The following is a 12433-nucleotide window of genomic DNA, read 5'->3' on the forward strand; positions in this document are numbered from 1 at the left end:
ATGCAATGCTATCAGTATTATAAGGCTGTATCATTCTACTTGTAGTCTACTTGGTATTACTATTTTTCTGACAAGCAAAAAATTGTCTTAATTTGTATTACTTTTATTACTACTGAGTTTGAACATTTTCTACATGTTTATAATTTTTATACTCTTTTGTAAATAATCTGTTTTTGTTTTTAACTAAATTTATTAATTTGTTTGAATCTTTTAGAATAAAGACACTAGCCCTTTCCCACATGGTTTTGCTTTATTTTCCTTGGTCTATTTCTTGGCCTTTATCTTTTGGTTATTTTACCATATATAAGTTTCTATTTATTATGCAGCCAAATTTGGTGTTTTCCCATTAAAATTTATACTCCATCTCTAGAGAAAAAATTATATATTTTTTCTGTTTTAATTAAAAAAATAAAAATTCCTGAATTTACCCGAAAATTATTTTGATATGTGGTATTTAATTCTAAAATCATATTATAGAAATAATTACAATTAGAAAGTCATTACCTGTTAATTAAATTAATTAAATAATCCCTCCCTATTCCACACATTCCTGATGCCAGCTTTATCATTTTAACCACTGTTCGAACTCTGTAGCAAATTGTCCCCTTAACATGTTAGACACCAGGAAAACTACTAGCTTAAGGCATTTCACAGTTTCATCTTGAGATCAGGTTACAATCCTCACAATGACATCATATCTTTACTGAACTGTTTTTATCAGCAGATGCTGTGATAAAAAGCAATTACTTTGTAAAAATCAGTGTGAAACAAGAGAGATGGGTGTCAGTGCCCAGTACAATTCCAAGGTTTGAAAAGTTAAGCAACGGTCAATAGGTATATACAACCTATTAGCAAGTAATTGTGATTATTTAAAAACGAAATAAAATAATTTTTTTTCAATTTATCAGTATTACTAAAATGGCTAAGTGGTTAGGTCACAAATACTTATTAAGTTGTTTGGATGGAACTGTGCAGAAAAGAGTTAACACAGCAGATCTGAGCCTACTATCCTTTGAGAGATCCACTTACAAGGTTGGCCCTTGGCTAGTGTCTAGGAACTTGGATTTTGGTTCCCAATGAAAATATTCCTGCCATTCCCTAACTGATAAGGGTGGCTCAGTAAACAGTTTGTACAAAATGCCTAAAGAGTTTATACAAATAATGTGGTTTATGCTAACTACCTTCTTTCCTTCTGTGTATCTGTACTTTTGGTACATGCCATGCACAGGGTGCCTAGGAGACCAGCCCCCAGTAAAAACACTAGGTATTGAGCCTCTAATGAGCTTGCTGGGTAGACAACATTTTACATGTGCAGTCACAACTCATTGCGAGCGGAATTAAATATGTCCTATGGAACTCCCCTGGGAGAGGAAATCTTGGAAGCTTGCACCTGGTTTCCTCTAGACTTCTTCCTATGCACCTTTTCTCACTGCTGAATTTGCTATGAATTCTTTCATTGAATAAATCTTAGCCATAAGTATGACTATATGCTGAGTCCTTCTACTGAATCATGGAACCTGGGGATAATCTCACATAGATCCTATTACTAAATATAAGGTATTTCTTTCGGACTGAGACATCAAAAGTGCTGTGAACCAAGAAAGTTTGGCTATCTTTGATTTTTCTTACACCAGTTCCCTGTAAATTACAAGAATTTAAAAATATGCCTTAAGTCTAGAAGTTATTATATTTCTTTTTTGGAATTTTTGTATATATATTCTTGCCTGCTTATTCTTTCAGGTTAACTTTAATCTGGAAAAAGTCTAGGGAAAAAGAAAAAATACCTTTACATACTAAATATTCTCATTTATGAATATGACATATTTTTCTGTTTCGTCAAGTCCCCCTTTACAGGTCAATCACAGAATTTTTAAGCCTGAAGTACAAAAAGATAATTCAGTCCAAACTCTTCATGTAAGTTTAAGATAACTGAAGATACATTTACAATTGTTAGTGGCACAATAAGTACTAAAATCCTGGTCTAATTTCCAGTCCAACTACCCTTGTAATACACAATATTATACCTTTACATCTGTAGCAATTTTATGAAGCACGCTGTTAATGCATAGGGACACCAAAAGGGAGTTAAGATATGCTCCCATACCTAAGTAGTTTATTTGCCTTACCTGTTGAATGAATTCATCTCTTTGGTCCATTATTATTTTCTGAGGAGGTCCATATAAGAAAAATATATTGATAATAGCTTTAGAAATTTCTGATGCTGAAACATCACATAGAGGCAAAATCATAACCCATTTTGTGAATAAATCTGTCATGATTATAGCATATACATGACTTCTGTTGCTTGTATGAAAAGGTCCCATCAGATCAACAGTAATTATACTCCATGGATTTTCTACCTTGAGAAGGTGTTGTTTAGGTGCTAGAATAACTGCAGTTTTTGCCACTTGGCAATGCTGACAAGCATATACCTATAAACAGGTACACAATAAATAAAATATATACAAATGTTAATATATTCAATATAATATAAAAAGTCTTATAAATCTGAATTTAAAAATGGTTAATAGGCACTTTGTATTTTGAAGGAGAAACTTTTGGACTGATAACAGACCACTGAATTAAACCTTCCATTCAGAACAACAAGCAAATATTAGTTGCTACAAGTATTAAATGACCATCTTATAGGGTCTTATTAACATGGAACATAATTCTGGCTCACATTCCATATATATTTATTAAATGAATAGATCTTAAAATAAGTTTTCTATAATTTTAAATCAGTATGTGAATATACAACAATTTCTACATGCAGAAGATGTTTCCTCCTAAAGTTGTCACTTTGAGAAGTTTGTTCATTCATCTATTCCAACAACATTTATTGAAATATAATTTCATTCAAACAATATTTATAGATGCCAGAAGTTTATCTTGGTCCTGGGAAAAGAGAGCAAACAAAAACAAAGCCCATGCTATCATAGAACTTTCACTTGGAGGAGGTGAGAAGAGATCAATAGATCAATTGATCAATTTATGGATTGTGCCAGAATTCCACTTGGAAAAGATTTTCAAAATAACTTCTGGAGAAAAATTTAAAACCATTTTATCACTTTATAGTTACAGTTACTTTTGATCAAAATTTTCATTTTCCAACTTACACTTATTCACTAAATTTCATCACAAACAACTTCAGATTATTTCCAAAAATCATACCCATTCTCAAATGATAAAGATTTGGCAAAGATTTCACTAAGTATTAATAAAGGAATGTATAGCAAGTTCTGAAGACAAACACAAGTACCAAGGTTTTTGGAATACCTGCATAGATTCATATACTGATTACTCACAAATGATACTTTGTTAAATATTTGTTTAATTCTTTATGCCTGAAATGCCAGTCTTTTTGATGTACTACTACAATTATTAAAGAGATCTCACATATATACCAAGGAAATCCTACCATTTGGCACACAGTATACTGGAAAGACTAGGGATCAACTGACCTACCAGCAAGACCCCCACAGTTCCTGGGTGGATTATCTGGTGGAAGACATTGAAGGTCCTAATGGGCTATAAAGTTATAAAACTTAGACTTATTTCACTATCTTCACAATCTGATTTTACATTTATTAGGTTCTGGGCTTCTGCCATGTTTGACATTTCTTCCTCAAGATAGAATAGGCAAAGAAGATGAGAGCACACACTGCGCCTAACTTATGAAGATAGTATCCTTTCAAGAAAGGCTTACGTGACTGCCCTTAAAAAGGTAATAATTTAGTCAAATGAATTTCAGTCCCATTTAAATTCTGCCTACACAAAGGAGTTCAAATGATGAATATCTGGTTCTAAATAACCACTTATCTAAATATGGTATTTTCAAGTGTTTCTAGTTCAAATTACACTTTGGTGATTTAAAAGAACTGTGAGGTGAAATAAGACTCCTTGTAACTAAAAAAATTTTTTGTATAAAAACTCCCTATACAAAAAGTACTTAAGGAGAGGAGATACCCAGAGTAAATCTGGAGCAATAATGAATTTTGAATATCTATTAGAAAGACATTATTCAAAATATTCTAAATACATAAGCCATACCCACTGTTTGACATCATTGGTCACAGAAGTCCAATAGTAATTGGATTCCACTAGAGTGAGGGTTCTGGATATGCCATGATGAGATCCAGAGTCATTTTCATGGCATTCTCTTAAGACCTTCTTTTTTTCCTCTTCTGAAACAATTACCAAACGATTTTGTTTTCTATCTTTTCCAACATAAAACAGCTTTTTTTCTGGAATAAATAATACCAAAAAGATAGAATTGTAATTTTTAGAGACTTATATAGTTTTAAGATAATCATAACCTTAGCTTCAAACCATGAGGGTTTTTTGTTTTACGAAATCTTTTTCCATTTAAACATAGTATTTATTTGTAATAATGCTTCCATACAATCTGAATGGTACTCAGCTGTTACACATACTAGATATCAAGGATGAGTACCAGCTGCCATAATTTTGTAGTTATCAATACAAGTAGAGCTAGCTTGTTCACCAAAGCATGTAATAACTATGGGAATATAAAATTATCTTTCGATGGGAGTACTCAAAGTAGGAAAATACTTACAGGTGCCTTCTAAAAGTGGCATAAATTAGCGAATGAATTATGTACGGATAAGCAACTTCCTGGAGCAGAATTTTCTAAAATAGCATTTCATCATAACCACATTTTTGTAAGCAACCACCTTTCTCAGGTTTTTCTAAATTTGAGTAGAAGGTAGAATAGTAAACTGTGAAAGTGGGAGAATCTTAATACTCAAGACAGTTCTCTCTTTTAATTAGAAGGACACCTGAGAAGAACCTGCAACTGGGAAGTAACCAGGGGATGAAGAGAACCACTGTCTGCCTCTCCACTGTGGATAGGTTAGCTATTCAAACTCCAGAATAAACCATTAAGCTATTAATGTGCTTAAACACATGCTGAGTAAAATATGCTTTACTTGAATTAGAAGGTAAGCAACCTAATGTCAGGAACCTTATCTATCTTGTTCATCAGTATATCTCCAAAGCCTAGAATGTGTTTGGAACACAGGAGGAACTCTAAACATTTGTTACATAAGTGATTAAATAAACGAATGAATGAAACCTCATCTTAGTCTAAGAGGTAATGGGTCTTCCTGTTCTTAAGCATAAGGGAGTTACTAGTAGGGTGTACACAGGGAGACATAAACAGGCATTTATTTATTATCTTAGAATATTCTTAACCTGCTTTGGGAAAAGCCTAATGCTGTACCCATAGGCGAAACTCCCATTAATAGCATCAACATTTGTTCAGTTACCTGGTGACTGAATCTGTTGCTTATCTCATCCTAAACTTCTCTTCCTCTTTGAAGAAGGGGGAAAAAGGGGGAAAACTATCATGGCCTTTCAAGATAAGTATCCCACTGCTTTTCAAATATTTAATCCATTGAGGGGGATTCAGGGTCCAAAAATAAATGTAACCCTAAGAAAATTTAATGGTTGGGGGGGGGACCACAGAAGTAAATACAGTTAAGTCCTTCCACTTTTCATTTTAGTCAACTAGTTAACGTTGTCAACATTTTCATATTAAGCATCAAGTAAGTTCCTCACTGACAGTGGCATCAATGCTAGAAAGTACACCATTAGAGTGGGAACCACCAAAGGGCAAAGCAGAAGTTTTTTTAGGTAAATGTTTTGTTTTCTTTCAAGGCATCATTTTCTATATGTAATTTAAAATGTCCTTTTCAGGCTTACTGGCCTTCCATTTGCTTCAGTGTGATTTTTATTTTGCTTTTGATTAATTGAGTGCCATCATTAATTCAACTGGTAATTGTTTAGCAACAACCTAATACTACAGAAATTCTTAGGATTCCACAAGAAGCACATGTGAAGAAAAATCTATAGCTCTATACTCAAGATTTTAGTTATTAATTTTACCTTTGAAGACAAATTTTTTTGCTGCTCTTCTTATGCCACTTCTCTCACTTGGCAGTGTAGTTGGATGATATTCACCAGTTCGTTTATAATATGCAATCTGTTTAAGATGAAGGTCACCATTTTTTCCACTACGGACCATCATGAACCTAGGTAAAAAGTATTTAAAGAGATAACTTAAATAAGTTAACTCAGGTGCTATTTCAGTTGCGTCTTCTTCTGTCATATTTCTGTTTATCTCTGAATTGAGCATTCCCAGAATATTATCTGTGAGGGAGATAATTGCAGTACAGAAAAGGCACAGAGTGACGTATATGAACTAAAATATTCCAATGCTATTTTTGAGACATATCATGACAAATTATCTTGTCTCTTCCCATGTGATAAGAAATGTTGAAAGTTTTCCACATACTTGGGAAAAAAGGAAATGAAGAAGTACATTTCTAAAAGATTTGCTTTAAGTCTCTCATTGCTATTAACTGAAATGTAACTTACATGGTATGGTCCTGTTATGTGACATTTAAATAAATGATGATAGATTATAAAGGGAGAAACATAGTTTTATTATTTACTTCTAAATATATTCATGGTCATTGCAAAATACAATAAAAAAACCTATTCAAATTATATGTGACAGATATTTTGGAAATGTTCAAATGATAAATGACAGAGAAGATATTTAGCAGCCAGATCTCACACACTCTTCTGAATTACAGGTAAGCTTCTTTTTCTTGAACATAAGTGATTTTTGGTCCTGTGTATACTTTGTCAATGTTACAACATTTTCTTTACAAAGAAAAATCTGGCTGTACCAGCAAAAACAAAAGAAAACAAAACAAACCCTTCTCTATTATAGACTGTAAGTAATATGGGAAATCATTATTAAGAAAAAAACTTTTTATTTCTTATTTTCAGTTGAAAGGAACTATTCTGTGCTGATTAGTCTGGTTCCCACCACCCTCAACCCTCCAGATCCATTTTTGGCCTTTCTCTCCTGGCTGCTGTACTCCAGGAGACTGACCCTTATGACTGCACTTACAGTTTTCCAGTTGAAATTGTCCAGTGGGAAGCACTGGCAGGCAAATCAGAACACAGGAGAAGAAAAAGGTCAGGATAGATATTTCCTGGCTCTTTTCCTTGCATTAAGCTGAAACCCTCTGCAAACACAGCTCCTGTCTGGGAGCCTATCTTCCCTGTCTCTAGTTCTGTCACTAGAAGATCATTTCTCCTCCTTGCCACTTCAGCCACAGAAGTGGTAACTATTTTCTGCTGTTGCTAGTCTCTAGGTACATTGGTTCCTTTGTCCCTGTCCATACATCTGTAAATAGGAGCATCCTTACGTTTTCTTTAAAATCCCAGGAGAGTATATATCCTGTCTCCTCCTAGGATGCTGACCGATACCAATGCTTACAATTTTGAACTTCTAAAAATAATATGGACGTTTACTGACCACTACAGGACCTAGGGATGAGAATAAAAGAGTATATTACTGCAGAATGTTGGAACAAAGCAGAACAGACTGTGCCTATAAACCATGGCTTAAATAGCCTATCAAGTCTCTTCCCCTATGAAACAGCTCTTTGCACATTCAATAATCATCTTTCTGATCTATTTATAACTTCCAGAGAGAATATCAGTACAGTATATATCTAATTTTCCTTATAATCTAAGGTTAGCATAAAGTATAAGATACTTTAAAAGCAAAGGTACTGCAATACTAACACAGTCTCATCATAATCTAAAAACCATGTTATTATCTCTATAAAGTATTATAAGATAATTAGCTTGTTCTAAGTTTAATTCACTTTTAATTAAATACTAAATATATGAATTTTTCATTTTTTAATAGATGTCTATACCACCAAAACAAACAAATGTAGCTTATCACAGTTTCTAAAACATCTAGAAAATGAACGGACCAGATTTTAAGACTTTCTATAAAAAATAATACTGTAAATAAGACGGTATAGTATTGGCATAAGAATAGACAAATAGGTCACTGGAAGAGAGAACGGAGAATTAGATCCACACTTATAAAGTCAATCAGTTTACAACAAAGGCATCAATACAATGGGGAAGACATGGTCTTTTCAATAAATGATGCTGGAACAATCTGTATAGGAAAACATTGAACCTTAACCACCTACCTCACATTTTCTACAAAATTAATTCCAGATAAATCATACACGTAAATGTGAAAAGTAAATGACAAAGCTTCTGAAAGAATGCTTCTGGATAAAGACACAGGAAAACCTTGGGATGAGAAAAACCTTGAAATAAGCAAAGATTTCTTAAAAAGGACACAAAAAACACTATCCAAAAGAAAAAAAATTATAACAAATAGGACTTTATCAAAATCAAAACTTCTCTTCATCAAATGACACCATTAAGAAAGTGGTAAGGTAAGCCACAGACTGAGAGAAGATATCTTTAATACATATGTCTTACAAAGGACTCATACCCTGCATATACAGGGAATTTCTAAAAGTCAAAAAGAAAAGGACAAAAACCCAATTTGAAAAATGGCGTAAAAATCTTACATGGCATTTTATAAAAAGGGAATATACAAACAGTTAATAAGCAAGTGAAAATGTGCTCAACATCATTACTCTTCAAGACAATGCAAGATTAAAACCATAATGATTTACAACTATACACTACCAAAATGGCTAAAATTAAAAACATGGACAATACTAAGGTAGCAACTGGAACTTTCATATGTTTTTTGTGGGAGTAAAAAAATGCTGCTACCACTTTGGAAAACTGAGTTTCTTCTAAAGCTGAACATAATCTACCTTAAAGTCTTGGCAACTCTACTTCTAAGTTTATATCTCAGCAAAATGAGTATATGACTATCAAAAGATGTATGCAAGAATGTTCATAGATATTTTATAGTCGTAATAACCTCTAACTGGAAGCAGTAAAGGCATCAAGCAGTTTTACCATGTGTATGCTCAGTCCCTGCCCTGTAGCCACTCCTATTGTTATCCAGTTTCATGTTGTTCGAGGTCACTGCTTTTCAAACCATCTGTTGTGAGGTACTAGTACCACCCTACCATCCCCCAGTCTGTCACATAAGACTCCTTAATGCCTTTTCTTTTATGTCATCCTCACTACAGCATCTCTACCAAAGGATTCCATGGTGATCGCTTCCATGATTAATCAATTTTCAATTCAGGAAGGCTTGTGTGGTTTCAAGTCGGGCATACAGAATCCTCTACCTATCCATTTGCCTGCCTGTCATTTTAGCTCTACTAGCCCTCCTCAACTCTGAAAAAACAAAAATCATTTTTTCTTTGTGTCCTATTTTTATCTCTAGGCTACATTGACATACACCCTTTCAAATTCAAGGGAAACCTGTCCTTTCTCAGTGTAGATTAAATCTCTACATGGTCTATGTTCTGTAAAATTTATAATACACTAAAAAAAAAGACTGAAAAAAATTTATTATAAACTATATATAACCCCACATTACAGTTTTCCCTTAACGGCTTCTGGAACCTTCGATATTCCACATCATCTAAATCATCTAAAGGAAAATCTAAAGATTCCTGGATCCAGATGGCAGAATAGATGGTACCCAGTGTCACCCTCTCCCACAATCAACCAATTTACAAATATTAAAAAGCAACAACTGCCAAGCTGGGGCAGCTAGAGCTCAGGAGAAGAGGAGGAAAGACCTATGGAGTTCATGAAGTCAGGTAAAGCCATGTTGAGAGAAAGAAAGGACCTCTCCAACCATGTGGAACCCCAACCATTCCAAGGCTAGCCTTAGTGAGCACACAGAGCAAGAGCTGGCAAAAGCCACCGCTGTGCCCTTTGTATGAAGTTGCTTGGAGGCTGCAGGGTAGAAGATGGCTTTGGGGGACCCCAGACCAGCAAGACCACAAACAGGTTTCCCGTGGACCCACATGGAGTGAGGGGCAAAAGACAACTGAAAAAAGGAGCCACTCAGGAGCCAGTGGGTCATCGCAAGGGACTGCTGCACGGCCCATCCCATGGGAAGTGTTTGGAGTGCGGGGGGTGGGGGAGACAGACCCACCAGAGGAACAATGGGGCACAGCATGGACAGCTGATCTGCCCTCCTTCCAGCAAAGGACCACTCAGTGGAGACTGGTCAGGAATACAGAGCTGCAGGGGGTGCAGTATTTTGAAAAGACTCAGGCCCAGACCAGAGTTTCCACACAACCCAGGTGCATCAAACCTCACAAGCCCCAGAAGTGCTGAAAAGGTCAACAATCAAAACCAGCACAAAAAGCCTTCCCCAGATAATCAGTGTGGAGGATATTGACATTAATGAGATAGAAATAAAACATATGTATCTCACAGAACCAAAGCCTGTAGTTTAGAAGGACTGAAGTCCTTAGTTTAGCCTGCAGTGTAGAAGGCCAAAACCCGTAGGTTAGCAGGATCAAAGTCCTTAGTTTAAGCAAAAGCCTGTATAGCTTAGAAGGACCAAAGTCCTGTAGTTTAGGAGGCCAGAGGCTCTAGCTTAGGGGGCCAAAGCCCAACCCTTTAAGAAAACACACAAATGCTAAGGTTAAGAAAGACCAGAAAACTTTCACAGGATTAAAGCCTTTGATGTAGATAAGAAAATTGAAGCACAGCAAAAAGTGATTGCTCTGGGGTCAGTTGCCCTTGGTGCAGCTAAACCTAGATGCTGGGAAAGTATGTAAGCTAAAATCTTCAAGGATATTCTGCTAGTTAGTGCTTGGGGGATGTTCCACATCTTGCCCTAAGCTGTTTCTTTGAGTTTCTTGGGGAGCTAAGGGCTTTGGTTATTATCTCACTGTTTCTTTTTGTACATCACATGGCTTAGTTTTATGACTCTTTTTGATGGTAAATTGCTTGAACTATTTTAAGTTACACCTGCTTTAATGAAGATTGTAGCATAGCCAGTATATGTTTTCACTATGATTGATTAACCACCTGTTTTTCTTCTGTAACTTTCTTGTCTTTAACAATAAACATGGAAGCAAAAACTGACTTGGGACTGTGCCTGGGTTCTCCTCTCTCTTGAAGTTTTCCCTTGCTGCAGTCCCTTTGGGCTTCTCCTTGCTCTGAATACATGAACTTTGAATAATCTTTTGCATCTCCGTCACTCTGGGAGAGGTGACAATCAGCAGCAAAGCAGCGATTTAGCTCAACCACAAGGCTCAAGTGCTAGTCCCCACAGGAAGTTCCCCAATTTAGGAAGTAAGCAAAGGACAACAAAGTAGTTCCAGTGCAGAGTTTAAGTGCTGGGAGTAGCTAATAATCCAAAATAGAACTGAAAGAAAAAACAAAAACCCCACAAATCAGAAACAAAGTTCTGATATTAACCACTAAAGGTCTAACCACCAAAGAACACCTATAAAACCTGGAGGAGCCAGAAGCCCCCCAGGATCTTGAGCCAGGGTGGGGAGGGGGCTGAAGGCCTCAGCCACCTCCCGAATGTCCGCATCCAGCCTAGCCACAACCACCACGCTGCCACCGGAAGTGCCCCAGGCTCCCTACCTGTGGCAATGGGGCTCAGTCACTCCCTCCACAACGTCTACATCCAGTCCAGCGATGACCAGCAGGCCACAACCGGAAGCACCCCTGGCTGCTGAGCTGGGAATGTGAGGGGCCGAGGGTCTCAGCTGGGCCCCCTGATGTCAGCATTCAGCCCAATAATGACCACCGAGCTGATACCAGAAGCTTGGGCTCCCAAACTGAGATAGGGGGATGCCGATGCCCTCAGCCCCATCCCCCACACATCCACCTCCAGCCCAGCCATGACCAAACTGCCGCCAGAAGCACCCTGGGCTCCCCTGCGGAATGAGGCACATGTCCCAGCTTCCTCCTTGTCCCACCCTATACCCTGTCCTTTCCCTCTCCCCACAACAGCATCTTAGAATGTAAAAAAATAATAGTATATAAAGAAAGAAAAAAAAATAAAGAAAAATCTAGAAATATCACATCCTAGCCATTTGGAAGAATGGAAGAATGTTATCATAAAAAGATGACATTTATAAAAGGAAGATAAAATCCTTTATTGCCTCCCCTTTAGAGCTCTGTAAAGGTGGCAAAACCTCCTGAAGGACCAAAAGAAAAGGAGAGAAGAAGCCTTTTATAGGCCTATATAAAGCCCCCAGGAAGAAAAGACCAAACTCTAACACCTAAGTGGAAGTATAGTCCTCAAAACACAGAGGGGTGTGGGTAACTGAAACTGGTAGAAAATATATGGCCATTGGAAAAATGAGTGCATGCATGAACCACAGTGGCTTCCATATTTTGCTCTTATACTTAAAAATCTCTTTGTTCCAAGTTTCCACAATCTCCTCTCCTTCCCACCCCAATCCCCACCCCTACCCCCATTTATTTTCCTCCTGGGGATACCAGAAAATCTTTTATCTAATTACTCAATATATGGGCACTAATCCCATTCATGGGAGCTCTGTCCCCAAGACCTAATTACCTCCTAAAAGCCCCACCTCCTAATAACATCACCTTGAGAATTAAGATTTCAGCACATGAATTTTGGGGGACATAAACATTCCCACCA

The 12433-nt window shown here is 36.5% G+C and overlaps 1 protein-coding gene across 5 annotated transcripts in view; it reads right to left on the reverse strand.

Moving 5' to 3' along the window:
• The window catches only part of GIN1 (gypsy retrotransposon integrase 1), a 30976-nt gene that overhangs the window by 11318 nt on the left and 7225 nt on the right, over positions 1-12433 (reverse strand). For 3 of the 5 annotated variants that reach the window (XM_063087329.1, XM_063087328.1, XM_063087330.1), the window contains exons 2-4: positions 5911-6056; positions 4054-4247; positions 2127-2432 (exon numbers count right to left, since the gene is read on the reverse strand). In XM_063087329.1, the coding sequence (XP_062943399.1) occupies positions 2127-2432; positions 4054-4247; positions 5911-6052 (642 nt within the window). In that variant the 5' untranslated portion in view covers positions 6053-6056. Of the gene's footprint in view, positions 1-2126; positions 2433-4053; positions 4248-5910; positions 6057-12433 lie in introns of those variants that run through there. The other 2 variants (XM_063087331.1, XM_063087332.1) reach the window with 2 other exon arrangements.

Source organism: Cynocephalus volans, chromosome 2 (genome assembly GCF_027409185.1).
Source record: "Cynocephalus volans isolate mCynVol1 chromosome 2, mCynVol1.pri, whole genome shotgun sequence".
Classification (NCBI taxonomy): Eukaryota; Metazoa; Chordata; class Mammalia; order Dermoptera; family Cynocephalidae; genus Cynocephalus; species Cynocephalus volans.